Here is a 27,412-nt window from a genome sequence, read left to right as displayed (position 1 = left end):
TTCTTGGGAAGGCAGCAGTGCCCCTGTGGGCAGGGATTCATCCCAATCCTGGCTGCTCCCTGCTGGGGTCTGTAATGATGCTGCCCCTGCCCTGACAGAGCCCTTGGCAGCAGAAATCCCTGAGCTCAGAACACGAGTGATGGGTGGAATCTCTGCAGATCCCTCCTTTTCCCTTTTCCCTTTTTCCTTTTCCCTTTTTCCTTTTCCCTTTTCCCTTTTCCCTCCCTCATCCCACCCTGGGAACCCACCTGGGCATCTCCCTCTTTGCTTCCAGGGCTGGGGAATGGTTGTGATGGGATACTCTGGATATCTACAGTAGGCATCACTCTGGGAGACCAGGGGTTTATGGAATCACTAGGGTTGGAAAGGACCTTGAAGATCATCAAGTCCAAAGATCAGCACATCTTTTGGATAATTCCAGGGATTGTGAGTCCCTCACTGCCCTGGGCAGCCTGTGATCTCTCAAATGCTCCCCAGGACTTGGGACACAGCAGTTGAAAATGGTTAAAAAGGGCAAGGAATTGGCATTTAGTGTGGAAATTGTGTCAGGGCCTTGGCAGGGCTCAGTGCTGCAGCTGCAGCCCTTTTGCCAGGGAATTCTGGGGGCTGGGAGTGTTGTCCTTGGGGCAGGAGGGAGGGAAAGGCCCCTAAAAGCACCCTGGGGGTCAACCCCGCAGCAACACCAATCAATCCTCATTAACTTTGGTCATCTGCTTTACTGGGAGGCAGAGATTTCAGCAGGAGCATCCATTCCCAGCCAGTTCAGTGAGTGGGGCATCCCATCTGTTCCCAGCTAAAGGTGCCCCCTCAGCTTCCCTGTGCTTTGGGATGTGCAGCAGCTGCTGAGCCTGAACACCAGAGCAACCTCTTGGGCTGGATCTCAGTCCTGCAGCCCCAGGCTGGGCCTGGCTGGCTGAACTCTGTGTGCAGGGAGATGAATCTGAGTCCAGACTCTTCCTTCTTGTCCCAGTGGTGGCTTCCTCAAGTCTCCACTTCTTGTTTTAATTATGTAATTTTTTTTTTCCTTCCTCCTTCAAGCCCCTCTATTGAACTGGGATTTATTGACACCTCCATTTTTTAAGCAGAACTACTTTTTTTTTTTTTCCCCTAGAAAAACATCTCCTTTTCCCTGCTCCCCAGACAGGGAGGAAAGAAGCAAACAGGGTTAACGAAACCACCCCAGAAAAGCACGTGGGATGTGGGGAACGCTGAAGTTGCACCTCAGAGCAGCTGAGACAAACCCCAGGCTGGGGCAGAGATCAATCCTCCTGTGGCTTTAGCTCCTTGGGCTGGTTGCTGCAGAATCTGGCTCATGTTACGGGGAAGGAGGAGTAAATCCTGTCCCATAACTCCTCAGAGGTGGATGGGGCTGGTGTGGAATGTGCTCACCAAACTCTCAATCCCTGTCCTCCCTGTCCCTCCCCTCCCTCCCCAAAAAAATTCACTGTACAGAGTTTAAAAAAAAAAAAGTCCAATTTAGCAGTCTGGTTATTTCATACATGGCTTCATAAGGCAGAAAACCTACTGGGTACCGTGGGGATGGGGGGTGGGGAGGGGCAGTTGGCTGCAGAATTCCCGGGGAATTCTTCCTTTTACTCCTTTCTTTAAAAAAAAAAGTTTAATCGGTTAAAGAGCCGCGTCTCGTACGAAAACCTCACGTTCCTCCAAAGCAAAAAAAAAACCAAAAAGCTGTTTCTTTCCTCCTCCTCCTCCTCTGCCAAATCCTCTCGCTGTGGTGCTGCTCTGGTATGAAGTGGGGGTTGCAGCAGCCAAGTGTTGTGGTTCCCCCCCGGCTCGGGGTGGGGGTAAATCGTGTCCCGAGTCCCGTGGGTGGCCTCGGTCAGAGCTCCAGGGAGCGGATCAGGGCCACCATCAGCAGGGAGTGGGTGGTGATCACCATGACGTGGGGCGCTGGCCTGGCCACAGAGTCTTCCACCATCATACTCGTCCCTGAAAAAGAGAGGGAGAGGGAAGGAGCAGCTGCACGAATGGTGGGTGCCCGAGGGGAAGGGGCTGGCTGGGGGCCATTTCTGGAAAAGCCCAATTCCAGAATCTCAATAATACTAAAATACTGGTGTGGGATGTTCTCTCGTGTCCCTGGAAGGGAGAGTGGGATTGAAAAACACCCTGGCACTGCTGGCTACACCGTGCTGTCACCAGCTGGGGGAGGAGGTGTGTCTGGGTCATCCTTTGTCACAGCTCAGAGGTGGGAAGGAAGGCAGGGTGGATGAGCTGCAGGTGACTCTGAGCTCCAAGGAAGCACCTCGTGAAGGGCTGTTTGTGCCTGGGGTGGGTGTGGGCAGAGGGATGAGCCTACCACTGTTCCGCAGGATGTGAACCTCTGCCGGGGTTCCGTCGCCGCCCGGCCCCGTCACCCGGATCTGCACGAAGGCGTGGGTGAAATCCTCGGGCACCGGGATGTCGATCCGGCTCTTGCTGGCCAGGTACAGGGTGGGGGCAGAGTGGGAATCCTGCCTGTAAAGCATCTGGTGGGAGAGGGAACTCTGAGTTTGTGCTCTCCTCGGGGTCACCCGCCCCGGAGGGGAAGCCCAGCCTGTACCTTGTACCCCGTCACTGCCGACTCATCCGCCCTCGCCACCACCGGGTCCCACTTGATGGTGACTGTGGACCCGGAAAAAGTCCAGGAGATGTTGCCAGGTGGCCTTTTTGGTGCTGAGGGATGCAAAGCGAGACAGGGGCTCAGCGATTTCAGGCTGTGCTGGTTTACAACCGCCTCCTGAGGCTTCTGTGACCGGGGCTGATGTTCACCAGGGCTGGGGCTGGCTTAAAGGCCACCAAACGTGACCCTGAGCACAGAGCTTGGGTGAGGGATGCACAGATTTCAGGTGAGGGATGCAGAGACCTCAGGTGAGAGATAGAGACCTCAGGTGAGGGATACAGAGATTTCAGGTGAGGGATACAGAGATTTCAGATGAGGCATGCACAGATTTCAGGTGGGGGATGCACAGAGATCGAGCTCAGACAATTCAGGGAACCGCTTTAGGGATGGCATAAAATGGCCTCAGAGCAGCAGGACAAAGGGTGAATCAGCTTTTTGGGGACCCTGGGGAGGAGGATGTGCAGCCTGGGGGGGGTCAGGGTTCACTCACGTGGTCGGGTGGTGGTGACGTTGGTGGAGGCGCTGGGCGGGCCGGTCCCAGCCCGGTTGTAGGCTCGGACCGACACGTGGTAGTTGGTGTTGGGGTTCAGCCCTGTCACGTGGGCAGATGTGACCAGCCCTGCTGTCCTCACCCTGTCAGCTGCCTCCTCCTTGTCCCCGTCCTTCCAGTACCGGATCTGGGCAGAAAAGGACTGGGTGGGTTTAGTGAGGACGGAGGCACCTGCAGAGCCACAGCCCCAGCCAGGGCTGGAGACCCTCTGGTATTATTTAGTGTGTGCTGTGCTTGGTGTGTGCCTGGGATTAAGGTGGAAAGGCAAACAGGACAAATGGGATGTTTCTCTCTTAGTCTCTCCAGTGAGTCCCAGCCCCACCAGAGCCACTTGGCTCTTCACTCTCCTCCCCCTTTGGCAACAAAACGCTGTTTCCTTCCACCTCACTTAACCCCGGGGGAGTTTTCTGTGCTGGGCTCTCCCATCTCAGCCTCAGTGTCTCCCATTCCAGGCCCGTACCTCATAGCCCAAAAGCACTCCAGCCACATCCCCCTGCTCCACGGGCTCCCAGGACACATCCATTTCCGAGGACAGAACGGACTTGGCCACAACTCTGTAAGGAGCCACTTTGGGTTCTGAAAAAGACAATGAAAGGGAATAAAATCCTTCTGCTGGCTCTGGCAGCATCACTTGGGCACCAGACAAAGGGCTGTCCTGCAGCCCCATCCCCCTGCAGGCAGACAGCTGGTGGTGTGGGACAGAGCAGAGAGAGGGGAAGGGATTCAGGGACTTAGGAGGACAAGCAGGGCCACAGCTGTGTGTGCTGGGGATCTGTGTCTGCTCTGAGGCTCTGGGGCAGTCGTGGCTGGGCTCAGGGAACATCTCTGGGTGTTTGAAGGAGCAGTTGAACGTCACAGTGTTCTGGGAGTCAAAGGAACCCCTCCTGTCACTGAGCTCCCAGACAGACCCAGCAGGGACCTGGCTGAGGACAGAACAGGGTGAATTCTGAGTCTCTGCAGGCACAGAATGGTTTGGGTTGGAAGGGACATTGGAGTTGGTCTCGTTCCACCTTCCACTATCCCGGGTTGCTCCAAGCCCCATCCAACCTGGCCTTGGACACTTCCAGGGATGGAGCAGCCACAGCTTCTCTGGGCAACCTATGCCAGTGCTTCTCCACCCTTAGAGTAAAGAATTTCTCCCTAATATCTAATCTAAACCTGCCCTCCTTCAGCTTAAGGCTGTCCCTCCATCCCTTGTCCCGAGTCCCTCCCCAGCTTCTCCTGGAGCCCCTTTAGGCAGCGGGAGGGGCTCTGGGGTCCTCCAGGCTGACTCTCCCCAAGCTTGTGCAGCCCCTTTACCTTCCTCAGCCGAGTACACGATGGCAGTGAGGCTCTCAGGCCCCTCTCCCTTCCTGTTGTAGGCCTTGATCTTCACCTCGAAGGGGGTGTAGGGCGCGATGCTCTCGTTGCGGTACACGTAGTGCAGCGACTCGGCGTGAGGCACCCGCGCCATCAGCCAGTCCTGGGAGCCCTTCCTCCGGAAGGACACGATGTACCCAAACCCATCCCCGTTCTGGTAGTCCCTCAGAGTCGGCTGTGAGGGGAGAGAGTGCCTTCAGACTCACCAAAAATGAATGAAACCCCCAAACCCCACCTTTGAAGGGTTGGTGGACCTGGCCAGAGAGAGGGAGTAAATTCTTCCAGCTGCCTGTGCCCCTTTCAAGAATTTTCACACATTTCTATTCTATTCCTAGTTCTATTCCTAGTTCTATTCCTAGTTCTATTTCTATTCTATTCCTAGTTCTATTCTATTCTATTCTATTCTATTCTATTCTATTCTATTCTATTCTATTCTATTCTTATTCTATTCTATTCTATTCTAATTCTATTCTTATTCTTATTCTACTCTTATTCTATTCCATTTTATTCCACTCCATTCTATTCTATCCTATTATGTTCCCTTGCATCCTGTTCTATCAAATAAAGAAATCAGCGTTCATTGGCTCTAAGTTACACAATTACCCTCATTAATTAGTGTTCTGTCCTTCACTGGCTGATTTGCTCTGTATTATTCTTTGCTCCCCTTATCCTCAGACTGAGAGTCTCCAACTCCCAGGCTTTGATGTCTCTGTTAATCCCCTCTGGATCTTCTGATTACTCCACCATGTCTCTGAATGGCCACGAGTTTAACATCCCAGATGTCCAATCTTCAACTGCCTCAAGCCTTGTCTACTAAAGCCTATCAGAGCCATTCCAGAGGAACTCAAAGCTTCGGTGGCTTAAAGGTCAAACCGACAAGAGCCTGCAAAACCAAACCCCTCAACTCGCTGCCACTGATCAAAAATTTAGGGAATTTCTATCATTTCCAGCAAAAGCAGCGAGATTTTTGGCCAAGCACGGAGTTTGGCTCAACAGAATCCTAACTGGAGCAGGGATTTCCCACAGGGAACGGCACAGGCTCCTCCCCTGGGCCCCCAGCCAGCACTCACCGTCCAGTTGATGATGAGCTCGTTGGGAGCCCCTCCACCGCCGCCGAGCCCAGATGGTGCCACAGTAGGTGCTGTCAGGTCCCCCAACAAAAGCAGACAGCACAGGGTGGGTTAAGGGGGTGGCAGTGATGGGGGCGAGCACAGCTCCCGTGGGAGGGCTGGTCCCTCCTTTTTCCACCCGTGGAAATCAGCTCTGCAACACTGGCTCGTGCCTGACCCACCCACCCGGGGGCAGCTCCTCTCCGAGGGGACAGGGGTGAAGCTCAGGGGCAGGGATGAGGAGGAGGGGGGAGTTTTTACTGGAAAGGACTTGGTTTGAATGTGGCACACTGAGAGCAGTTCTGCTGCTGCTCCTCCAGCCCTTGTGCCGGCCCGTTCAGGCAGCCAGAACATTCCCAGAATGAACATTCCCGGCTGTTTGCTGGGAAATCCGCCTTGTTTTCGCAGAACTGTGCTCTGTGATGTAATAGTTCTTTCCCCTTCCTTGCCTTGCTGCCCAGAAGGCTCAGGGTTTGAAGGTAGGGTTTATAATGCTTTCATATATTGGCTCTAATTCCGGGGAGGTCACTGCCAGCTCTGCCACTGCTTCGTGTTTGACACGGAAATGGGCAGAGAGGAGGAAAATCCTGGGATGGCCTCACCTGCAGGAGCACTCAGGGGGATGATTAATCCTTTGGGACCAAGCCAGCCTTCCCCCTCCAGCAGGCAGGGAGGGATCCCTTGGGTTCCCACGGGTGTCTCCACACCTACCTGCTTCCTTGGTGCGGATTTTGCTGGAGGGTAAACTCGGCTCCCCCACTCCCAGGATGTTACTGGCCAAGACCCGAAACTCGTAATCCATCCAAGGGATGAGGTTCACCACCTGGGCTGTCTCTGCATTGCCTTCAATGTTTACAGGATCTATATAATCCAATAACACCAGAGGAGGGCCAGTAGAGCGAGTGGCAGCCCAGAGCAAGGACTCATCAGCGCCTGGTGGCCCTCAGGGGCCGTGTCCCCGGTGCTGCCATCGAGACACTTACTGGTCCTCATCTGCTTCCACTTGCTGGAGAGGAGGGTCCTGGCCTCGATGAGGTACCTGGCAATGGGGCTGTGGTTGTCAAAGCCACGGCTCCAGCTCAGCTGGACGCTGGTGTCACTGATGTCTCTCACCACCACCCCCCCGGGGGGGCCTGGGGGCCCTGGGAGACAAATGGATGCGTTACTGAGACGAAAGATTTGGAGGTTCATTGCTCTTTGCCTTGTGCAGGTCATGAACTGACATCAGGCCTTTCCCTTCTGGAGGCTGGGAGGCCTCACCTCCGGTTTTACCCTCCAGAAAAGCTCCTTTCAAACCTCACAGAATCACTAAGGTTGGAAAAGACCTCCAAGACCATCAGGGCCAACCTGTGACTGAAAACCACCCTGCCCAATGAACTTTGTCATGGAGCTCAGGTATCAGACAGTGGGGTGGCTGCAGGGGAAGGGCAAACTGATGCCTTGCAAGGGCCATGCTGTTAACTTAGGGCCTGTAAGGAGCAGGGAACCTCCTGCCAGAGCAGTTACCCCTGACGGTGAGCGTGGCTGACTCCGAGGCGCTGTCCACCACGGTCTGGGCTGTGCACGTGTAACGCCCCGAGTGCTTCAGCTGCGCGTTGGAGATGCTCAGGTCCCCGATGGTTTCCTTCTGCAGGGGACAGAGAGCACACAGTGGGGAGGGAGGGTGTTTGAACCCCATCACAGGCCACCCAATTCGTGGTTTGGGTTTGCATGGGGTGGGGGGTGGAGGTGGGATCTGTGAGGAGCTGCTGGAAATTCCCTCATGTGGGATGGAGCCAGTGCCAGCTGGCCCCAAGAGAGGTCTGTGCTGAGTCTGTTTTGCTCGTGATGGTGATCTCTGGGTGATCTCTGAGTGATCTTTGGGTGATCTCTCGGTGATCTCTGAGTGATCTCTGGGTGATCTCAGTGATCTCTGGGTGATCTCAGTGATCTCTGCCTGTCTTTCTCTCGACCCACGAGCCTTCCCCTCTCCCTCATCCAGCTGAGGAGGAGAGTGATCACAGAATCCTGGAATGGTTTGGGTCGGAAGGGACCTTAAAGATCATCCCATCCCAGCCCCTGCCACGGCAGGGTCACCTCCCACTATCCCACGTCGCTCCATCCAACCAGGCCTTGGGCACTTGCAGGGATGGGGAGTTCAGAACATCTCTGATGGAGTGGCTTTGGTGGGCGCTGATGCCCAGCCAGTCTCAGCCCCACCCCAGACACACAAACAATGAGGCTGACAGTAATTCCCTGTCCCTTTTGGTGGCACATGAGTGCCCCCTCCCCTCACCACGCTGGCTCGCCGGTAGTGCCCCTCGGACTTGTCGAAGTCGATGGGGAAATCGTCCAGGGCCCAGGTGAAGGTGAGGTCCATGGTGGGGTCGTGGGACGCGTGGCACTGCAGGGTCAGGTTCTCCCCCACGTTGATGTCAGCACTGGACGGTGCCAGTGTGATTTTGGTGGCATCTGCAGGGAAAGAGCAGGGAGGGCTGTCAGCTGTGCATGTCCACGTTCCAGTATCCCAACCAACAGACACCTCCCAGCTGGTCCTCCCTCTGGATTTCACAGGAGGAAGAGGAGGGATGGCAGTCATTAGGGAAGGGAAGTGCTCGTCTCAGGGTTGGTGGGGGATGTGGTGGGTCAGCAGAAGGTTTTGCTGCTCCACGGGCTGAAATGACTTTGACTCCCTGAGTACTGCATCGGTTTTGGGGGTATAAGGAGAGGAGAAATATCCCCATCAGTCATTCTTAGACGTCTCTTGCTCGACTGACCCCAAATCAAGGCAAACAGCTCTACCTCGAACAGAGAGGATTCCAGTGCTGTTGGCTTTGCCCATGAAATTCTCAGCAAAGCAGGTGTATTTTCCCTCATCAGATTTGCTGATGTTCTGGAGGATCAAGGTGCCATCTGCAGTAATAGTCACCCTGGAGAGGGAGAGGAACCACACAAGAACAAAGTTAAAATGGCTGTTCACTCTCTACCCCTTGGTAATTTCCAGCACTTGCTGCTTTTAGAGAAACCGGGAATAAAGACAGACAGAAAAATATTATGTAGGAGTTTTCTAAAGAAGAAATTAGAGGAACAACAAAGCTCAGGGACGGAGCAGCACATTTGGCTCATCAAGTCCAGTCTTCTGGCAAGAAAAAAGAAGTGGTTTTAGCTACAGTTTCTAGGTAGAAGCTGAGTCTGTGCTGCTACCTGCTGCTGTTGACCAGAAGTTCAGTCCCCTTGGTCCAGAGCACAGTGGCTTTGGGTGCTGCCCGTGGCTGGCAGGGGATGATGACCTTCCCACTCCGGGCTGCCGGGATCAGCCGCTTCACTGGGTTTAGTCTAAAATCTGGAGCTAAGGCTACAGGGGGGAAAAACAGGATTAGGGAATGGTCAGAACCCCCTGTTCTGGGGGCATCTGAAGTGCTGTGTGGCTGGGTATTGATTTGTTGTTGGATGACTTGGTAAGAGAAGCGAGAGCAGGATGAAGGGGTGGCTCCTCGGCTGCTGGGTGGGTTCTAACACCTGCCAGGGCAGGTGTTGGGTGACACACCTGAGGCAGGTGTCGTGTGCCACACCTGTCACACGCAGCGATGGGAATGGCCCTAACAAGTGCAAGGTCTTGGAGAGGCACAAGAACAGCTGCTTTGGAAAGTGTCGAGGATATTCTCTTCAATATCCTGCCCAAAGTCCCCAGTGCAGACATCCAGCTCGTCCCAAACTCCTCCCAGGACTGCAGAGAGAATTGGGATTGCCCTCAGTGTCTTAATGCTGAGCTCAGGGCCTTTAATTTACCTCTGGAATCTCCTGACCACGAGGAGATAAACTTTTAGACTAATGTGGAACAGGTTTGGCATCGGTTCAGCTCCAGTCACCATCTGTCAAGGCAGGCTGAATGGATGCTGAACTCCTGTTTTTTTGATCTTTTTCCCTCCAAAAAAGAGGAGCTTGTAGTGGAAGAGAATTTTTAGTGCTGCTGCTGGGTGCACACTTTCTGTGGCTAAACAGATGTCCTTGTTCTCTTTTCAGAGTTACTGAATTTACACAGGATTTAGATTTTAAAGGGTTGTAGAGTGTCTTGCTGAACCAGCAACCACGTCTCAGTGGCGAGTGAAGCAGTTTTGGTCTGCTCCCATCTTGACTCTGGGATTGTGAGCACCAGGACGAGTCTGAAATGCTTCAGTGTCCCATTGAAACCCAGAGCTCTGGGAAGGGAGGAATTACCTTGCACTGTTAATTCAGCGCTTGCATAAACTGTGCCATGCTTGTTCTCAGCCACACACTGATACATGCCAGAGTCCTCCAGGACTAGCTTGGAAAATCTCAGCTCTCCACCGCTCACTTCGATGCGGTTCTGTGCAAACAAGAGGATGAACCCGTTAGATGAGAAAAACAAAAAAAAAGGCAACTCAATCCTCGGGTGGTCAGGGTTGAGTTTCATTGCAGGCTCTCAGGAGCCAGCCTGGTTTTCCATGGGAGAAAACTCAGGGTGTGTTTTCATGGCTGTCCAGTCTCTCCCCTCACGTCGCCGTGCTCTGTTTGCTGAGACCGCCGAGCAGCAACGTGCAGGTCACCCCAGGACAGCTATTTGTCTGCCCTGATAACTGGCTGTGAGTCCCTGTAGTTGCATGAAGCAATGGCAGTGCCAGGAGAGGGGAACTTGGGATCGTGGCATTGCTTTGCAGCCTCATGGGGGCACATGGAACAGGGATGCGGGGTGAGAAACGGGCTGGAGATGCGTTTGCAGCGAGGCAGGAGGAGGGGCTGGGGCTGGAGGAGCAGGGTCAGTGCTGGGAGCTGGTGGGGGGCCTGGGGGGCTGCCAGGGGTACCTGGGAGGTCAGGGGCTGCCCGTCCCGGAGCCACCTGACCGTGGGCCGGGGTTTGCCGGCGGCCGCGCAGCTCCAGCGCAGGTCGGAGCCGATGTCGGCCTCGGTGTCCGTCATCACCTTCAGCCACTCGGGCTGGGCTGCAAGAGAGGGGCAGAGCCAGGGGCTCAGCTCAGGGGGCAGTGCTGCCAGGCAGCCAGCGGGATGCCCGTGGCACGTTGGCTGGCACGGTGGGTTCGCAGCCTCGGCCTCCTGTGCAGGGAGGCAGAGCCGAGTCCTGCAGGGCTGCGGCTGCTGCTCTGGGCTGGCTGCACTGGAGGAACCCACATCCAGCAAGAACTTGATGGTTTCTCCTCTTAAGAGTTAATGCAGCCATTCCTGAATCATGGAGTCATGGAATCCCAGACTGGTTTGGGTCGGAAGGGACCTTAAAGATCACCCAGTGCCAACCCCTGTCATGGGCAGGGACACCTTCCACTAGTCCCAGGTTGCTCCAAGCCCTGTCCAACCTGGCCTTGGACACTTCCAGGGATGGGGCAGCCACAGCTTCTCTGGGCAATCTGTGCCAGGGCCTCCCCACCCTCCCAGGGAACAATTTCTCCCCAATATCCCATCTAACCCTGCCCTCCTTCAGCCTAAGGCCATTCCTGAACCTCAGGATAAGAGGCAGGATTCCAGGTGGTGGCTTTGCTCCCAAAGCCTCAGTTGGTGCTGTGCTCCAGAGAGGCACATGTTTAAATGAAAGCCACATGTTTCTGTGTGTTCCCTGGGGTGAAACACGTTCAGGGCTCACCTTGGATGATGATGCGGCCCTGGTGGGTGTCCCTGCCTTTGATGTTCTCGGCCTCGCACTCGTAGGTGCCCTCATCCTCGAAGCCAACGTCCTGGATCTGCAGGAGGGGCTCGCTGCCAATCCACTTGGAGGACTGGGAGCCATCCAGCTTCCTCCACTTTATCCGGGGAACAGGGCTGAGGAAAAGCCAGCCTGGTGAATCCGGGTGACACCACAGCCCAGAGCAACCCCGTCCCCGTGTCCCTGGGGTCCCCTCCCTCCCAGCTGGGCCCTGGCCAGCAGCACAGATGGCTGCAGCCACTTCCCTTTTCCCATTCTGCCCCCCTCTCTGCCCTTCAGCAGAGCTGTTGTGAAGAGAGGGGGTGTGAGGCTGCAGGTTCTGCCATTCCCTCCCCATCCCAAGTGACACGGACACTGCACTCACTTTCCAAAGGCAAAGCACTCCAGAGTCACCACCTGCCCTGCCAGGGCGTAGGTGTCTGCAGGGAACCTGGCCTTGATGCTGGGGGCGAACTGCCGGGCATCTGCCAGGGGGGAAACATGTTGAGGAGTCCTGGAGGGCTTCAGAATATCCTGGAGGGCTTCAGAATATCCTGGAGGACTCCAAAATGTCCTGGAGGACTCCAAAATGTCCTGGAGGACTCCAAAGTGCCACCTGGGAGGTCTCAAAGGGCAGAGGGACCTGACTTACCAAAACCTTTGTGTGTCTGGGTAAGGGGGCAGAGGTTTCATTTGCTTTTTACAACAGTATCTAAAAAATCTCTTTACAGCATCTCAGGGCTATTTCTCCTTGGTTTCCTAGAGCCACAGAACCCTGTGATGGTTTGAGTTGGAAGGGACCTTAAAGCTCATCCAGTTCCACCTGCCCTGGGCAGGGAATCTCCCACTAGCCCAGGTTGCTGCAAACCCCTCCATCCAGGCCTTCCTGCCTGTTTAACTCCCTTTCCCTGCCCCAGAAGCACTTTTTAAAGATAAAAACCTCAGCCATGGGGGGGTTCTCTACCTGCACAGGGAAGCCTGGAGAGAGGGCTGCCTCTCCCCCATTTCCAGCCCATCCATATTTTTATAAGCTCCTAAGCTCCCCTGAGAGCCTGGTAGGTGATTTGGGCACTGCTGGCGTCCCGTGGGGTGGCTGAATTTTGCATTTCCCACCCCAATAACTGGCGTTATCCTGCTGATCCAAGAGCCCTGATCCAGCAGCACTGACCCTCTGCCGCGAGGCTGAGCCGGGAGAACTTGCTGAAGACGCTCTTGGTGATGAAGTCGATGTGGCTGGTGGCAAAGCAGGAGTAGTTGCCCAGGTCAGAGGCCTCTGTCTTGGCGATGTAGAGGTTCCCTGTGGTCTGGGAGACGAAACGTCTCCCATCAGCCGGGATGAAATTGGGGAACTCGTTCAGGAGCCACCGGTAGGATAAACCTGGGGGGAAGGAGGGAGGGGAGGAATGACCTGCACGGCTTGTCTGGGCTCTCCCAGGAGGGATGAACCCAGCCCAGTCCTTGGATTCGGACACGCCGGGTTCTGCCTCTGCTTTGCTGCTTTACGGTCTGAATAAACCTCAGATCTCCTTCCCTGAAATCCCCCAGGAGAGGCAGGGAGGGATTCCCATGCCCGGGAATCCCTTGCTGTGTTGTGTGTCCCCTGCCAGGGGAGATGTGGAGCTGCAGAGCCTTACCTGGGTAGTGGGGGGGAGGGCTGCAGGCGAACATCACCCCCCAGCCCTCGGTGATCTTCACGGGGTCCCGCTCCTCGGCCGAGAATTCCTGCAGAACTGAAGGGGCAAAGTGAAACCCGGCCAGGGAAAGCTGGAGGGGTCCCTGTGCTTTACCTCTGGGTCTTCTCAGTGGTGGTACACAGGGAGATCCCAAAGGATCACTGGTTTTGTCCACGGCACACCAAGTTTCTACGGCACCCTCGTGGAAGTGCCGGGGGGGTTTCTCCATGGGATGGTGTTGGGGGACAGGAGAGCTGCTCCCCCACATTTCTGCATGTGAGCAGGGGGGCTCAGTTGGCCCCCAGCTGCATTTCCTTTACCCTGGGGAGTCAAACTTACAGCCAAAGCGGAGGGAGGCCTCCCTGCTGACCACGGTGCCTCTGGAGTTGGATGCCAGGCACTGGTAGGATCCAGCATCCTTGGCTTTCACGGGGTTGCTGATCACCAGGTCCCCTGCAACCAGCCTGTAACGGGAGTCTGGCTCCACCTCTATGTCTGTGCCGTTCATCTTCCACCTGCCAAGGGCGAGAGGGGGCAGAGTGAGGGGCCAAATCCTCGTGGCCACACCCTGGGGCTGTGCTGGTTGGTGTTCCAGCTCTGCTGGGATTGGAGCTGGACTTGTATCCTGGCTGTGCCCTGGGAGAGATGGCACAACTCAGAATCACTGAGGTTGGAAAATCCCTCCAGGATCCCCCCTGGGCTCCCCCCTCCTGTCAGGGACTTGCAGAGCCCAGAAGGTCCCCCCTGAGCCTCCTTTTCTCCAGGCTGAGTCCCCTCAGCTCCACCACGTGTGGACGAGGAGGCTCCTTCCCATGCCAATAATTGTCTGTACATTAAATCCCGGCCGGTTTCGTCCCGTGCCGCAGCAGAGGGAGCAGCTGAGCTCACCTGTAGGTCGCGGGAGGGTTGGCTCGTGCTCGGCAGGTCAGAGTGACCTTCTCCTCTGCTGAGCCTTCAGGGAAGAGGGTGTGGGAAGGCTGCTCCTCGAACACCGGCCCGTAGCTCCTCGTGCCGCTCTGGGCTTGGCACCAGACTGCAAAGAGAGGGAAAACCCGCTCGGCTGCTCTTGCCTTTCCCTAAAAACTCGCTCCTGTTCAGCCCCCTAGGGTGTCCCCGGCAGCAGCGAGACCAGGAGGAGCAGCGTGAGAGTCACAACCCCACCTGTCAGCACAGCCCAGCCCCGGCTGGGGGCTCCCAGCCTGCTCTTCCCACGGAGCATCCCCCCCATCCCGCCCTGCCAGGGAGACGTGCGGATGGAGGACACGGACACGCGCCCCTTGGAAAACCACCTGCACACAGCACTGGGCTGGGAGGCCCTGGATGCCCTCCCTGGTTCCCTCCTGTGTCTGCACAGGCTGGGTGGTTCCTCCTTGTCCTCTCCAGGATGAGGGACCAGGGAGGAGAACCGAGATCTTCTTGGCTCCGACAGCCCACTCAGCCCCTGCAGCATCACCAGCTCCTGACCACTCAGACCAGTGGGTTGCTGGTGCTCAAACCAGTGCAGACCATTCTATTCCATGGCTGGGATGAGCCTTAAGCTGCTTTTGTGGCGTTCAGACACGGGGTTGATTCCCATCTTGCTGTTGCGGGTGCGGCTCAGGCTGAGGCACAGGAGGAACATAAGGACCCTCCTGGCTTCTCCCACGCTGTGTCTGGGCCCCCCTCTGGAACCACCACCCTTTGGTGACCCTTTGTCACTGGGAAGTGCCATCTGTCCTCGCTGAGGGACTCGTGTCTCAGATAAATAACAAATCCTAGCAGGGCCCTTTCCACGCAGACTGCATGGAAACCAGAATCCCAGGATAGCTGGGGCTGGGAGGAACCTTAAAACCCATCCAGTTCCACCCTCCTGCCACGGGCAGGGACACCTTCCACTAGCCCAGGTTGCTCCAAGCTCCCGTCCAAAATCTAGTCTGGAAATGACACTGTAAACAAGACCAAAGCAGAAGCTGCCTGGAAATCTCTTTATTGCAGGAGCAGCTGGTGGGATAATTGCCAGCAGGTCTGTCTTCTCCCTGGCATTGGAAATGCCTGCCCCTTATCAGGGAAGGAGCCACCAGCACAGTCCCCTGTTCTCTGATAAGCTCCAAGATGCTCCTGTAGCTCCAGGATCCTTCCATGCTTCCTAATTGAATTAATAACTGTCTCAAACCCACAATCTGTCTCCTTCCCTCCGCTCCCCAGCATGGGCACTCCTCAAATTAAGCGGCTCCAGTGAGTTTGATGTTTTATGCAGGAGCAACTTGCAGCAGGGAAGGGCCAGCTCAGCTCTCTGGGAGCAGGGGGAGCAGCCCTTTCTTTACCTGTGGCTCAGGCTCCGTGCAGGGAGCAGGGTGGGATGGGAGAGGGGCTCTGCTAATTGGCTCCGTGGCTTTGGAGCAGCTGTCCCAGCACCAGGCAATTATCCCAGAGCTCGGGATGTGCTGCTGGAGGAGCCTGCTGGTGCCTGGTGTCACACGGGGAGGGGACTGAGCCCGTGGCTGGCTCTTTGGAACGAAAGAAAAGCAGCGTTTTTGAGGGCTGTGTCCCCTCCAAACCAGTGCCATTTCCTCCTGGAACGCCTGTATTCCTAAAGGAAGAGCTGGTGGAAGCTGGAAATCTCCTCCCAGTTGGGTCAGCAGTGGCTGTGCTGAGCAAGTCCCAGCTGGAAACAACACTGCTGACCAGCAGGGAAAACAACCACGAGTTAACAGGGAATTAATAAGAAATTATTAATTGTGTTCTGACAGGTGTGTTAACTGTGTTCTCACAGATGGCAGTGGCTGGGCTGAGGTTTAACAGCTTTACATTTTGAGATTAACGGGGAGCACAGGCTAAATAATTTCTATTTATTTAACAAATAAAATATATATTGTTACCACTCCCATCCGTGCCCTTTCTCGTGGGATGCTCTTTTCCAGTCGAGCCAAATGAGGCTCATCCTCCCCTCGGCTCCCACCCAGACTCTCTGTCCCTTTGCTCTCCTCTGCTGTCCCTTTTTTCCCTGCCAAGGTTGTGGACTGCAACTGGGAGGAATTGATTTTCCCATCCAAAATCAATGCCAGGAGTTCAGGTGAGTTTTTATCTAGCTCCAAGGTGTCTGGTTGGTGCTGGGGGTGAAATGCCTGGAGCTCACTCATTAAACAAACAAGGGTTTGTTTAATTCAGATCAAAGCCATAATTAAACAGTTACAAGATGGGGACAAGGGTAAGAATCAAGAACTGAGAGTAAACCAGGGTGGTAAATCTCAGAATCCCTGAGACTGATTGTCTGGGCCACTTCTGTCCCCTCAGAACTCTCATTTTTGATGTTGCCAAGACATTCTGTCCTTGGGCTCTGTCTGTTGGATGACAGGGAGAACAGACACAAAAATAAAGGTCTCCTTCAACCTGCCAGGAGCAAAGTGACCTGCTCAGGATCTCCTGTGCTGCATCCAGCCAGGAGAGCAGAAAGGATGGCAAACACACCCCTTGCACCCCCACAAGGACCTTCAGTAAGAGTGAAAAATCAATATCTGCACCAAAAATAAATAGAAACAGGTGAAGGTGGAACATCTGAAAATGAAGATTTGGAAAAGCAGCTGCGGGGAGGTGACTCCAGAGCCTCCCTGGGCACTGGCCCGTTTCTGGCATTATTTGTGGTGTATTTTTAGGAATATGCTGAGAGCCAGACCTGGAAAGCCCAGGTGTGCAGGAGGCTGAAGCCTTGCCCTCTGTGCTGAGCCCTGAGGCAGCTCTGGAGAGCAGGGGGTGATAAATTGGCTCAGCTGAGAATGCTTCCCAAGCTGGATTCCAGCTCCCAGGACACGGCCACGGCTCCCCAGCACTGACCACAGCCTGGAGCCTCAGCACACCAGGGAGCTGGGCAATTAATGGTGTGTGGGGCAGTCTGAGCACACAACCCCAGTGGCTGTTTTTGAAGGGCAGGTCCCAGAGGAGCAGAGGGTTATTTTTAACGAGAAGCTTTGCGAGGAACAAAGGGTCAGGCCTTTAACCAGCCTTAGATCTCAAGGTTTTCCAGAGCTTTCACCAAATGAACAAAGGCCAGGGAGGTGTTTAGATTTTAGAGAGTAGTCCCTGTGCACTTGAGAAGTTTTAAACCTTTGCATTTTCCTCCAGACCTGGAGGCTTTGGCTCTGTGGTGTCTCCTTGAGCCTCATCCCTCGCTGCCATCGCTGTGTCCCCAGTCCCTCCCTCCTGTCCCCAGTGAGGATTTCCCTCTGTCCCAGCTGGCTCCTGAGATCCATTGCATCATCAGCCAGAGGTCAGAGAAAATCACCCTCCCCAGGCCTCCCAGTGAGGCAGTTTTGGGGGGCTCAGCTTGGACTGGGAGCGAGTTGGCCTGAACTCAGGTGGTTAATGGGAGAACCCAAGTCCATCTCCATGCCCAGATTTGGGTCAGACCAATTTCCAAACAGGATAATTGCCTCCCAATCTAGGGCAGCCACCCCTCCTTCTGCCTCCTTGGGGATCCAGAGAACATTAAAAGGTAATTAGATATTTATAAGGACAGGCGAGCAGTCTCTGCCCAGGATGATGAATTAGCTTGAAGACATTATCTAATTCTCAGCTGGCTGAAATGAAATGTCTCCCTGCTGAAAAGGGACCTGCAGAGAGCAGCCTGAGCCTCCCTGAGATCCAGAAGTGGTCCCTGAGATCCAGAAAAGGTCCCTGATGAACAGGAACCTTTGCAGTCAGGGCGTGGCCAACAAGGCATCCCTAGAAAAACCAGGAGGTGAAGCGGCCTCGCCACGAGTGACTCCCACTGGCAGGAGGAAATTCCTCCTGCATCTCCTGATTTCACCTGAATCTGGATTTAGAAAGGGGGAGATGTGTGTCAACCCTTCCTGTCCTCTTTGAGGAAAACTGGGAATAACACAGACACAGCCCCGGGCAGCACAACCCAACCCTCCAAGGATTGAGCCCCGGCCCAGGGAGGGCTGATCCCAACTGCTGCCTGCCCAGGGCATGTCCCCCCTGGCACCTCCCACCCCTCCCGAGCACAGCTCTTACCCAGGAAGGTGCTGACAGCCAGGGACGTGTGGACAAACCCGCCGGTGCCTCCCATCCTGTGCCGGCTCAAGGCCTGGAGCCTCTACGGGGACGGCCCTGGCAGGGACAGAGAGCGGGGTGAGCTGTGAGGAGCTGCGATCCGAGCCCCTTCCCAGGGGCATTCCATGATCCTGTGACTCCAGAGGCTCTGCCCGAGGGCTCAGCGTCCAGCTGTGCCACCCTGCTGGCCACAGGCCCAGGGCAGAGTCACATCCAGCTGTCCCAGGGGGGAGAACAGCGCCTGAAGGAGCTCTTTTTCTCCCTGGCATGGCAGATCTGGCTGGGGAGTTGTTGTTCCTCCCCCCCTTGTTATCTGCTCTCCTTCCCCCCACCTCCAAAAATAACAGCTCCCTTCTGAGCGTCTCTGATTAAAAACCACAAAGCCAGAAGCACACAGGATGTTGAGGGGGGAGGGATGATCTGTTACTTTGTGAAAATAACAGATATTGGGAAGAAATTCTTCCCTGGGAGGGTGGGCAGGCCCTGGAACAGGTTGTTGGGAGGGGCTGTGGACTCTCCATCCCTGGAAGTGTCCAAGGCCAGGTTGGACAGGGATTGGAGCAACCTGGGACAGTGGAAGGAGACCCTGCCCATGGCAGGGGGTGGCACTGGGTGACCTTTATGGTCCCTTCAACCCAAACCAGTCAGGGATCCTGTGATTCTATGAAAAAAGCATCTTTAATGGACACTCCTCAGGCATTACCTGATTTTGGGGGCTGTGCCAGCCCCGAGTCCCTCGCTCTGGAGGGGTTGGGGGGCTCAGCTTCTCACCACGTGCTGCTGCCCAGCCTTTAGAGCACCAGGCAGGGAGCTCAGGCTTGCAGGGGGACGTGGAAAGAGGCAACACAGGGGCTGGGTCCTTTCCTGCTTTTCCCTTAAGTTCAGTGCATTTGAATAGTTAATGAAGTTAACGAAGGGATGGGGAGTGCCGAGGCATTTCCCGGTGCTCCGGGATGCATTAGCAGGGGCAGCAGCGCTGTCCAGTCCCCTCCACAGCCGAGATCTCCCAAAAATTACCAACCACCACCCAAACCCTGAGCCGTTTGTGCTGCCCTCGGTCCCTGAGCTCTCCCGGCGGGGGAGCAGCTTCAGCACAGGCACCTCTTCCCCTGGAACTCCAGCAGGGACATTAGGGTGGGTTTTTTCCCCTTCTTTGTTAACGAACCGGGCAGGAGGAGGAGCCCGGGCTGCCCTCCCGAGCGCGCAGCCCGGTGAGCCACAGAAGATGCTGCCAAGAGCTCCCGGGGCTGCCCGTGCTGCTCATCCCCCTGCTCCAGCTGGTGCTGCTCCGCTCCTCTCCCTGCCCATCTGTCTGCCCGAGCTGCTCCCGAGCTCCCGGAGCCGGGATTAGCCGCTGTCCCGGGGGATGCAGCCCCAGCTTTGCGGGTTTGCAGGACCAGCAGCCCCCGAGCTGCACCTGAGCAAACAGGAGAGCTCCCCCCAGACCCCTCCGGGGGACCCTGCCCGCTGCAAAAACCGCCTGGCCTCTTTGTGTCCTCACCCAGAGAGAAGGCTTAACTCTCCCAGCAGCTTCCCAAATCCTTGATTTTTATCTTGCTTGGGTCAGGGGGCTGCATCCCCTCTGCCCCCAGCGAGATTCGTTATCTGCCAGGCCCCAGAATGAGGCTGGAGCTTAATTATGGTGTGTGACTGGGGGAGGAGGAACCCCTGCCTCCTTTTCCCCCTGTTTCCAATCAGGCCGTGGCAGCTCCTGGTGGGAGCTGCGTTATGGGCAGGGAATTTGGGGATGAAGCAGGAAGGGCGTGGGGCACATCCACAGGGAAGCTGCTCCATTTGTTCCAGCAGTCCTGGAGTGAGTCAGTCACATGAAATCACTTGATGTCACACCCCAAACTGTGTCCTGAGCCCACGGCCTTCCAGCAAACACTGCCCCTTTGTTCCCTGCCCTGTCCCTCAGCCGGGGGTGCTGAGCAGGCAGAGCTGCCTGGGGGGTCTGCAGGCCATGCCTGCTCTGCACTAATTAACGAGTTGACTTTTCCAGGTCTCCCCAGTTTGCTTCCTTGAGGGTTTGAGGAAGGCAGGGAGCAGTGGAGCTGTTCCTGCACCAGCAGCAGCAAATTAAAGTCAGGGAGTCTTTGCTCCATCGCTTCCAGCCCCGATTGCTGGGCCTGGATCCTCCATCTGCAGCCCAGGAGCTGCCCCGGGAAGCTCTGATGGGCTGCAGCTCTGCTTCCTTTACTCCTTTTCCCTCTCACTTTTAAAGCAAACAGGAATGACAGTGGGAAAGTTCAGTTTGGTTATTTTTTGTAGAATCACAGAGGGTTTGGGTCAGGAGGGATCTTAAAGCCCATCCCATCCCATCCCATCCCAGCCCAGCCCAGCCCAGCCCAGCCCATCCCATCCCATCCCATCCCATCCCATCCCATCCCACCCCTGCAGGGGCACCTTCCACTATCCCAGGGCACTCCTGGCCTTGAGAATGGGATTCATCCCATCCAGGGATGGGGCAGCCACAGCTTCTCTGGGCAACCTGTGCCAGGGCCTCCCCACCCTCCCAGGGTGGGAATTTCTTCCTAAGGTCCAACCTAAACCTGCTCTCTTTCCATTTAAATCCATGCACTAAAGAGGAGGCAGCATGAGGAGGTCAGTGTGGGCCACTGTCCCTCCTGGAGAGCTGGAGGCTCCTCTGGGCAGCTCCTGCCACCTCCCTGGTTTTATCAGCACTTCACACTTGCTGTGTTTGATGTGTTTGTTTGAGCAAGTTGCATCCTGCCTGTCCCTGTGCTTCCACCTAAACGGGAGGTGGTGCAGGACGAGGGAAGGAAGAGCTGTGATGCCTTTCCATGGGACTACAGCCCTCAGTACCCCCCTTTGGCTTCACTTCCTGCAGCCCAGCTAATCAGGCACGGTGTGAAAATCAAGCTGATCTGAGTTACTGAACTATTCGTTGATTCATTATCTGTGATGTCAAAGCACGGCTCCCATCCCGGTTCTGGGCTGGCTCCGGCTCTGCCTCCTCCCACCCCGCTCTCCCCATCTGTTCTCATCCCTTTTATCCACTACATTTTCTCTTCCCACTTCCCTGTGCTCATCCCCTCCACCTCCCCAGAGTCCCCCTCACAGGTGTCCTTTCCTGGAACACCAAATGGAGACGTGGGAGAGTAACAGAGGAATTTCCACGAGTGCTGACACTGAGTTTATGTGCAATCAGAGACTGGATGAACTCATCCTCTTGGATCCCGCCTTCCCTGGTCCTGGCTGCCTCGTCAGCCAAGAGCCACGATCAAATTGTGCCTGAGGGGCTGCTCTGAGATCACACCTGGGGCTGGGCTGGGGCCTCGGGGGCCTCTCCGAAGCCTCGACCCCCGAGCACCCGACCTTCTCCAAAGCATGGCCAGACACTTTGCATCTCATGTTCAGACCTGCCCTCTGTCCCTAATTAGAGGAGGGCCACAGGGACCTGTTCTTTCCCCTCTTGCTGGGGTATTTTGACAGTCACTCGAGAGCCTTCTGTTGTACTGAAAGGGGATCTGCCATCCCTGCTAATGGATGCTGTCATTAATACCTCCAGGAGCAGGGCCCAGGGGGGAAACCACGTGCATTAGCCCTTTCCTCTGGAGCCCCTGGGGTCTGGGAACGATCCATTATCGTGGAGACAAGAGTTAAGGAGCTGCAGAGAGGCTGTGAGGAGTCCTGAGCCTCCTCCAGGAGAGGAGGCACTGCCTGGTCCTGGTCCAGCTCCGCTTCTGGCTGTGGAGCAGCATCCCCTGGAGGGGGGGACTCCAGCAGGATTTTGGGTGTGGGGAGGCCAGGGGTGGCTTTTGGTGGGAGATGGGCTTGGGCAGGAGGTGACAAGGCCAGCACAGCACTGTCCATCACTGGGATAAATCTGTGGAATTCCATCTGCTGTGCTTGCTGACCAGAGGAGCACTTTTAAGTGGGGCAGCTCCTCGTGCCCTGCCTTCCCCAGGGAAGGATTGCTCCTGAGGGTGGGTGATGCTGCAGCTCCTCCTGTGCTGAGTGCCTCTTTTATTCAGGACCCTGGCAAAGGCTGGAAAGGGCAGGCTTTTGATGTTCCCTGGATTTTGACTTGCAAGCCCTCCCCAAGGTTGGGAACACTCTGTCCGCCCCAGCACAGCGTGTTTCAGGGAGTTACAAATGGGTTTGTTGTAATGGATCTGTCCTCCTGTAAAGCTGCCTGTGCTCAGGAGATTGATTTAGAGGCAAACTCTGAATTCAGCCTCTCCTGAGCTTCTCTGGGGTGGGATCTGTTGGTGGCTCCAGGACCTGCAGTGAGGTTGGAGCCAGGAGCTGGGAGAAGAGCTGCTGCTCTGGGGCTTCCCTGCGTGGATGTCCTGGGTGCTGGGGGCTCAGCGTGTGGTGAGGCAGCCCTGGCACCCAGGAGCAGCTCCTGCTGAGAGCAGGGAGAGCTTTGGCCTCACCTGGGGGATAAAAGAAGCCCTTCTGGTCCTGGTGTGAGGGGCAGCCGGGCTCTGGTGTGATCCCAGCAGGAAAGCTGCATTCAGGCACGGGCTCCTGGCGCTCCCTGTTTTCCCTGTGCCTTTTAAGTGCTTTTCCCTAATAATTGGCTGGTGCATCCACGGACATCATGGGTCACAGCCCCTCATTGTCACAGGGGCTCAGTGGGAGTTTTCTTTTGGTTCAGCCCCATCCAGGCAAACCCTCCCTTTTGTGAGGAGACAAAGCCTGGATCTGCCTTCGGCCCGGGGACATGGAATGGGGGGGACATGGAATGGGGGGGACATGGAATGGGGGGGACATGGAATAGGGGCGTGGGGGGCACGGGCTGGGCTGGGCCTGGGATCCCTAGGGGGGAAAAATCTAATTCTGACAAAAAGGGTGATGTTACCAGGGGGCCTTTCCTGCTCTTCTGTTGTGTTGGGAAGCCTGAATTTTAGATCTGAGCTTTGCAGTCAGCGGCTTTGCCTTCTTCTTCTTATTATCATTATTATTATTATCATTATTATTATTATCATCATTATTTTCCTTTTATCCCACCTGACCAACCCAGTTCCCATCTCTGGCTGCCATCACCTTGGTGCCTTGGGGCGCCTGATCCCCTGCTCTGCTGCAATAAACCCTTGGAAGATCCTCAGGGTTCTTGGGGCTGAAGGTCTTGCTGGGGCCTGGGGTGTCCCCACAGCCAGACCAGGCTCGTGCCACCCCCAGGAGGGACCTCGAGGCAGCTGCAGCAGCTCAGCCCCGAGGAGATGCCTTGGGGCAGGAGAGAGAACAAAGCAGAGCTGCAGCAAGAGCCGGGAAAGCTCTCTGTGCATCTGCAGACCCCGGGGCGGAGGGGACAGGGGAAGTTTGGCTGGGGAGGTGAATCCCCCACGAGCTGGGGGTGTTAAGCCAGGCTGCAGCTCTGAGCTCTCCCTCCAGACTCAGTTTCAATCGATAGCTCAGTCCACAGCAGCTGGGAAGATGCTCAGAGTTGTGGAGAACAAGGCCACGAGTGGCTCCAGCTGAGCACAGGGAGGGGATGTCTGCCCAAAATCCCCCTGCGTGCTGAGGCTGGTGGGGAAAGTTCCAAACATTGGGTCCTTCTCACAGAGGCTCCCCTGCACCCCCCCAGCATGGCTGGGCACAGCCTGCCCCTCCTGTCCCTGGGAAATGCTGCTCATTCCTCTGGGCTTGCAGGGGAGGGGATGCTCAGACAGGTCAGGGGTCGGGCAGGCTGGGTGGGGGTCGAGGTCACCTCCTCCCCAAAATAAAACTCCAAAATAAAGCTCCCCACTGCGGGTTTCCCTTTCCTCTCCATGCCTGGAGCAGGCAGAGCTGAGCTGTGGGGAGCTCTGCCTCAACCCTGGGCCATCCACAGCTCCTCCAGCCTCGCCAACCCACCCACTCCCTGCTATTAGAGCTCCGTGGCGTCAGCAGCAGAGACTCTTTGATGTGGCACAGGTATAAATAGCTCCCTACCTGCACCAGAGCCTGCTCCATCCCCTCCCCGCTGCTGCCTTGGCAGGAACTGGTGCTGGGAGGGAGGAAAAACAAGTGGAGAGCTTTGGGAAAGCTTCTGGCTGAGGCAGCCCCGGGGAGGTGTCGGGAGGGGAAGCCCTGATCCCCCAGCCTGCTGCTGCTGCTGGCTGACACTGGCTGCTGGTGGGACCTTACCCAGAGCCTTCCTGGGCATCTTTGCCAGCCCCACAGAGCTCCTCAGCCCTCACCTTGGCCCCACTGCCCCACTGGGTTCTTGCACAGGTCGTGCTGGGGAGGTGCAATGTCCCCAAGGGGGGACCTTGGTGTCCAACCCCCTCCCTCCCAGGACAAGGGGAAGGGATCCCCTGCAGTGATTTTGCTCCTGGGAAGGCACCACCCCACTGTCCAACCTTCTCTTCTGCCTTTGCTGAAGTGGTTTTGGGGTTCAGCCTCCAAACAGTGCTGCTCTTGTCTTCCTGAAAACAAGCAGGAATCAACACTAAACACTTATCCCTCTTCCTTCCTGTTTTATGGCTCTCTGGTGCAGGACTGACAGCTCCACAGGCTGTACAATAAATAATACATGTAATAATTTAGCATCCAGGCTGCTGGGGGTGGGGGGGCTGGATTTGGGATTTAGAGCTGGCTCTGGGTGGGAATTCCTCGTGTGCTCCCTGAAGTCTTGGGACACCTCCCTGAGGTCATGCTGAACACCCCTGGACCCCACATGGTGGCAATGGGGACAGGAGTGTCTGTCATGAAATAAAAAACATTTTGGGTTCAAGGAAAGGGGTTTTTGGGTGGCTTGAGAGCAGACTCTGTTTCCTTGTCTGCTGAGAGCTGTTCCTGCTCTCCAGCTCCACGAGAACCCGAAGACACTGAGTGTAGGAAAAGGCAGAAAGTGTCTAGAAAGAGCCTGATACATCCTGTCAGCACATCTGAACCGTGTTTCTCCTCTTCCATCCATGTTTTTTGGCTCTTAAAGGACTCCCCAAGGAAGTCTCTCCCCTTTTTCCCTGTATCTGTGCTCCAACACCTCCAAAAGTCCCTGCTGGGGCTTCCTGCCTGCAGTGTTTGTTTGTGCTGCAAGTTAACCTGGTGTGAGTTGGGTCCCACTGCCACCAGCCCAGCCCCAAAAAAAACCTCCCTGGGAAGGTGCAGTTCCTCATCCCTGGGAAGCAGTGACGGTGCTGATTTAGGAAGGAGAGGGATGTGCTGAGCAAACCCCCACGAGACAGAGCAACCCCCATCCCTGTCCTGAGCAGGGAGAGCTCCGTGCTGGCCATCCCAGAACCAGGAGATATCCCAGAGCCAGGAGCCACCCCTGAGGCCACAGATCCCACCCTGCCTCCCCCAGCTCTGCTCCACTGAGCAGGGAGCCCCGTGCTGCTGTCTGGGAGCTGTCGGGAGATCCCTGGAGGTGAGATGTTTTCCAGGTGGCTGCGTGGGTTTGTGTCATCCCAGCGCCTCCAAACCTCCCGCTTTGCTGGGGGTTGGCACAGCCAGTGCCAGGGACAAAGTGCTGTGGAAGAGCTTGGAGCTCTCAGGGGTTGCTGAGAAACATGGGGAGGTCTTTGCTTCTCATCAGGATCCGGGAGTTTTCACGGCTAATTTGGATTTTGGACGATACAAAGCTCTCAGTGTGGCTGAACAGCCGGGCCGTGCTTTACTGTGAGCTCAGCTCCACGTGGGTTCCCAGCTCCAGGGACCCTCCCTGTGCAGGTGGAGCTGGTGGGAGTGTGGGAAATGCCTCCCTAATGACACCTTTAGGTTCTGCCTTTTCTGATTTGTCTGTGGTAAATCTGCTGAGAAGATGATAACCCGGGTCATTAAACCCCCTGCAAACATTCTGGGTGACAAAAGTGGTTGCTCTGTTTGGTGGGAGTTGATCGGGGGATGGAGAAGAGCTGTTGGCATCCCTTTGCCTCCATCTACCTGTGCCCCAGGAGCAGCTGGGCTGGACATGACCCTTTTGCTTTGTTTCCTTCACTTTTGGGTGATTCTGATCTACCCCTGAGAATCACAGCTATTTCTAGAAAGTTTGGGACCCGCTGCTTCCCTGTATGAGCAAAGCAAGTGGCTTTTGGGGCTGTTTTAGCTGCTGGGTGTGCTCAGTACCAACTATCTGGCCCTGAGAGTCTTGTTTTTGGATGCAAACCTGCTCCTAAATCTCATGCAAGAGCCCGTGCTTGAGCTTTGTGCCCTCAGAGCTTCCGGCAGGCCCATTTTGGGGTGGCCTGGGAGGAGCTGAGCCGTGCTGGGGGCCTGGGGAAAGCCTTGGGCTGGGATTGCTCCCAGCACTGGGCTGCAGAGGCTGCTGCCTCCCATCCTCAAAGCAACCAGTGTTTCCCTGGAGAGAGGACAATCTCCTGTGAACAGTCCCCAGTGCAGCCAGAGGGACGATGCTGGGGGTGGTGGGAGTGGAGTGGGGCTGGACGGAGCCGGTGGGGCAGCGTGGGTGGGATGAGGAGAGAGCTCGGGAAGTTTAAAGGGGGAGCCTCATGAGCCACCTGGAGCCTCCCCATCCCAACATCCATCCTGTGTGAGCAGGGAGAGAGCACAGGGATGCCCTGACTGCCAGGTGCCCCCCCCCCCTCCTGCCATGGGGTGGGCAATTCATCCGTGACTTTGCAGCTTCCCCACAGCCCTGAACCTCCCTGACCCAAACCTCAGCCTCACAAATCCCCTCCCTGTGCCCGGAGCACCCCCCTCTCCCTCCCCTCCCCTGGGACCTGCCCTTCCAGGAAGGTGAATTTGGACACCACGGCCTCCCTGCTCCCTCCCCGGGGAGGAAACTCTCGGGTGCTCAGGGCTCAGCTGCAGATGCTGAAGTCCTTCAGCGCAGCAGAAGCCCCGCGGACCCCAAACCCCCTTCCCCGACCCCATGCGTGGGCTCTCCGAGTGCCTCGAGCCACGACGCGCCAGGAAGAGCAGGACAGCGGCAAATAATAATAATAATAATAAAATTATTCCCAGGCTCATGCCACAGGAGACATTCCTGCTGACAGCCGCGGCCGCCTCGGCCGCTCGGCCCCTGCCACAAGTGCCACAGCCGCGGCCCCTCCGATCCCAACTCCACCCCCGGCTCCTCTCCGGCGCCGGCACCGCCCGCCCGGGGATGCCCAAAAACACCCCCCGCGCCCGAGGCCAGCGCGATCCGGCAGGTTCCCCCTCCCCAGAGCAAACCCAACCACGAGTTGTCTCCGGCGGGCGCAGAACGCGGTGCCCCGGCACGCAGAGCCCCCTCCATCCCCCCCGGGCCGGAGCGGGGCGGGGGGAAAGGCTCTTACCTTGTGCGGGGCGGCCGCCTGGGCATGGGCCGGGGGGCTGCGGGGCCTCGGCGCTGCCGGGGGGCTCGGCTGCGAGGCAGCGCTCGGCTGGTGGCTGCCCGAGTGGGGATGTGTGTGCCCAGAGCCACTGCAGCATCTCTGCATTAGGATGTGCTCCTCCCTCCCCTCCCTCCTTTGCGTGCGCGCTCCCTCGCTCGCTGCCAACCACCGCGCCGCTCCCCGGAGAGCGCAGGGGGGGGAGTTT

At 56.4% G+C, this 27,412-nt stretch overlaps 1 protein-coding gene across 1 annotated transcript; it reads right to left on the bottom strand.

Annotated features, from left to right (window-relative positions):
• Positions 1-696: 696 nt before the first annotated feature.
• CNTN2 (contactin 2) lies at positions 697-27,324 on the bottom strand. Its single transcript, XM_050327189.1, has 23 exons — positions 27,169-27,324; positions 17,936-18,031; positions 13,832-13,976; positions 13,283-13,458; positions 12,905-13,000; positions 12,439-12,648; positions 11,656-11,755; positions 11,232-11,407; positions 10,442-10,578; positions 9,836-9,965; positions 8,822-8,972; positions 8,420-8,547; positions 7,914-8,089; positions 7,145-7,265; positions 6,622-6,780; positions 6,350-6,499; positions 5,600-5,670; positions 4,470-4,704; positions 3,631-3,746; positions 3,111-3,297; positions 2,561-2,673; positions 2,318-2,486; positions 697-1,950 (listed from the first exon to the last, which is right to left on the bottom strand). Exons 2-23 carry the CDS (start codon positions 17,988-17,990, stop codon positions 1,841-1,843), a joined length of 3,111 nt encoding a protein of 1,036 aa, XP_050183146.1. The 5' UTR covers positions 17,991-18,031; positions 27,169-27,324; the 3' UTR covers positions 697-1,840.
• Between the last annotated feature and the right edge of the window lie 88 nt (positions 27,325-27,412).

The sequence above is a fragment of the Myiozetetes cayanensis genome, unplaced genomic scaffold, assembly GCF_022539395.1.
Source record: "Myiozetetes cayanensis isolate MyiCay16 unplaced genomic scaffold, myiCay2020 scf32, whole genome shotgun sequence".
NCBI classification, from domain to species: Eukaryota; Metazoa; Chordata; class Aves; order Passeriformes; family Tyrannidae; genus Myiozetetes; species Myiozetetes cayanensis.
The sequence above is the reverse complement of the archived record's forward strand: the minus strand, read 5'-3'. Positions and strand labels throughout refer to the sequence as shown.

Excerpts from the sequence above, each read along its gene's own strand:
- CNTN2 (XM_050327189.1), bottom strand. The coding sequence starts at position 17,990 with ATGGGAGGCACCGGCGGGTTTGTCCACACGTCCCTGGCTGTCAGCACC. Across the intron at positions 12,649-12,904 it reads CCCTCCCCCCCACTACCCAG|GTTTATCCTACCGGTGGCTC; the intron begins GTAAGGCTCTGC and ends CCTTCCCCCCAG. Across the intron at positions 10,579-11,231 it reads GGGCCGCATCATCATCCAAG|CCCAGCCCGAGTGGCTGAAG; the intron begins GTGAGCCCTGAA and ends CCTCTCTTGCAG.